The following is a 1,977-nucleotide window of genomic DNA, read 5'->3' as shown; positions in this document are numbered from 1 at the left end:
TGTTTGTTTACAGTAAGTGTTTGTTTACAGTAAGTGTTTGTTTACAGCCTCAGGTTGTTGCACGTTTAAGAACAAACAACCTGAACTTAGGAGGTCCGATTGTTGTGTCAAAGTTCTGATGTCTTCGTCAGACTCAGAAACTAAACGGGTCTGGTCTTCATCCGGTCCAAATCGGACCTCAGATGAACGCACACCAGGTTCCACCGAGTCGTTGATTATTAGACGGCTCGTTCTGCTGCTCAGGAGCGTCCAGGTGTGTCAACACAACACCAAGATGGAAAGACATCAGCAGTGACCTCAGAGGAGCAGCTGCTGCTCATCGATCTGGGCAAGGTCAAAGGTCATTCACAGAAAGATTCTTCACAAGAGGAGAGCATTTAAACAGCTGATTCACCCTGAAGGTCAGACCGTGCAGTGACTCTACAGGCCTCAGTCAGCAGGTCAAAGGTCAAAGGTCATGACCAGTCCACTCTAAAAACAACATGGACGCTGGAAGGATCCACAAGACTTCTGGACCAGAACCAGAGCACAAGACAGATGTTTACCCAGAATGCACTGCAGCAAACAGCTCCTCCAGATGTCAGCACGGTGGTGGAGGCTGATGGTTTGTATCTGATCTACAACAGAACGGGTCACAACGAACAGAACCAAGGTTCTTCTATGGTCCAGTCAGAGTCCAGAACCTGAACCTGGCTGAGAGCTGAGCAGAACCCTCAGTGAAGAAACGCTGGAAAGATGAATGGGCCAGAACTCCTCTACAACCACGAGGTAGAAGAAGGTCTTACAGAAACCCCCTGGTTCTGGTTCTGAAGGAGGAACCTGACCCAGTCTAATGTCCTGATGTGGAAAACTCCAGAACTGGAAGAAGCTGATGAGTCCAGGACTGTTAGAACTGCTCATGTTCTGTGGTTCTGAAAAGGTCCAGGTCATGAAAACGGTCCAGTCGTCCAGCAGCTGGTTCTGAGTTCTGTTCCACACCTTCAGTTAAACTGTCAAAACGGGCCTTACTCAGAACCTGCAGCAAGTGTTGGACCAGGTCTGATGTGCTGCCGGAGTCCAAACTAGAACAGGTTCTGACAAAACCAGACCATGACGTGTTCCTCTGTTTCTGCCCAAAGGAATCCCACAGAAACCACATGGCCAGAGTAGCACCGTCAGTACCGACCCGTGGGCCCGGGTTCAACCCCCCCACCATCATCCTGCAGGACATGGAGGGGGAGGAGCCAGATGACATCAGAGACCGGGTCAGGTGAGTTCCTATAAATCAGCAAATTTCATCCTAATCTCGGTCAAAAGGTCCAGTTCAACTGGTTCTGATCCAGCATTTCCTGAACCATCAGAACTAAACCCACTGCTGGTTTCTGGTCCAGGTTTCCTCAGGAGTCTGGACCTGAGGTTCTCTTCAACGTCAACAACAACAACAACAACCAAGAGGAGTAAGAACTTTTTCACTGACAGAAACAGGCCGGGCTCGTCCTGCAGACACAGGTTCTGTTCTGAGTCCAAAGAACTCACCTGACCGTCTCCTGTTGGTTACCTTTACCTGGCAGGGAGGAAACGAAGAGGAAGAGGAGCAATGAGGAGGAAACGAGGAGGAAGAGGAGCGACAAGAAACAAAAGAAGGAGTGAGTCTGAGGAAAATCTATTTATCAGTTACTGGAGGGACGAAGACATTTGTCCTCGTTTGTCTTCCAGGAAACACAGACAGGAGAAGAAGGAGAGGAAGGAGAAACAGAGGGAGGAGAAGGAGAAGAAACAGAAAGAGAAGGAGGAGAAACAGAAGAAGGAGGAGGTGTAAGTTATCAGCTGTGGTTTCTTTTGTCTGTTTTTTACTGTCATAAATTCTGACCGTTTGTTAAACTCCAGAGTTGTGTTAAAGTTGTGTTGTTTTGTGTTGTTTGTTTTGTGTTGTTTGTTTTGTGTTCTATTGTTTGTGTTGTTTGTTTTGTGTTGTGTTGTTTTGTGTTGTTTGTTTTG

The 1,977-nt window shown here is 47.5% G+C and overlaps 1 protein-coding gene across 1 annotated transcript in view; it reads left to right on the top strand.

Moving 5' to 3' along the window:
- Positions 1 to 1,118: 1,118 nt before the first annotated feature.
- The window catches only part of cnga1b (cyclic nucleotide gated channel subunit alpha 1b), an 8,609-nt gene continuing 7,750 nt past the window's right edge, over positions 1,119 to 1,977 (top strand). The window contains exons 1-4 of the mRNA XM_037677132.1: positions 1,119 to 1,249; positions 1,371 to 1,436; positions 1,551 to 1,625; positions 1,696 to 1,794. Of these exons, the coding sequence (XP_037533060.1) occupies positions 1,137 to 1,249; positions 1,371 to 1,436; positions 1,551 to 1,625; positions 1,696 to 1,794 (353 nt within the window). The 5' untranslated portion in view covers positions 1,119 to 1,136. The remainder of the gene's footprint in view (positions 1,250 to 1,370; positions 1,437 to 1,550; positions 1,626 to 1,695; positions 1,795 to 1,977) is intronic.

This window comes from Nematolebias whitei, chromosome 1, assembly GCF_014905685.2.
Source record: "Nematolebias whitei isolate Nwh7 chromosome 1, NemWhi1, whole genome shotgun sequence".
NCBI lineage: Eukaryota > Metazoa > Chordata > Actinopteri > Cyprinodontiformes > Rivulidae > Nematolebias > Nematolebias whitei.
The sequence above is the reverse complement of the archived record's forward strand: the minus strand, read 5'-3'. Positions and strand labels throughout refer to the sequence as shown.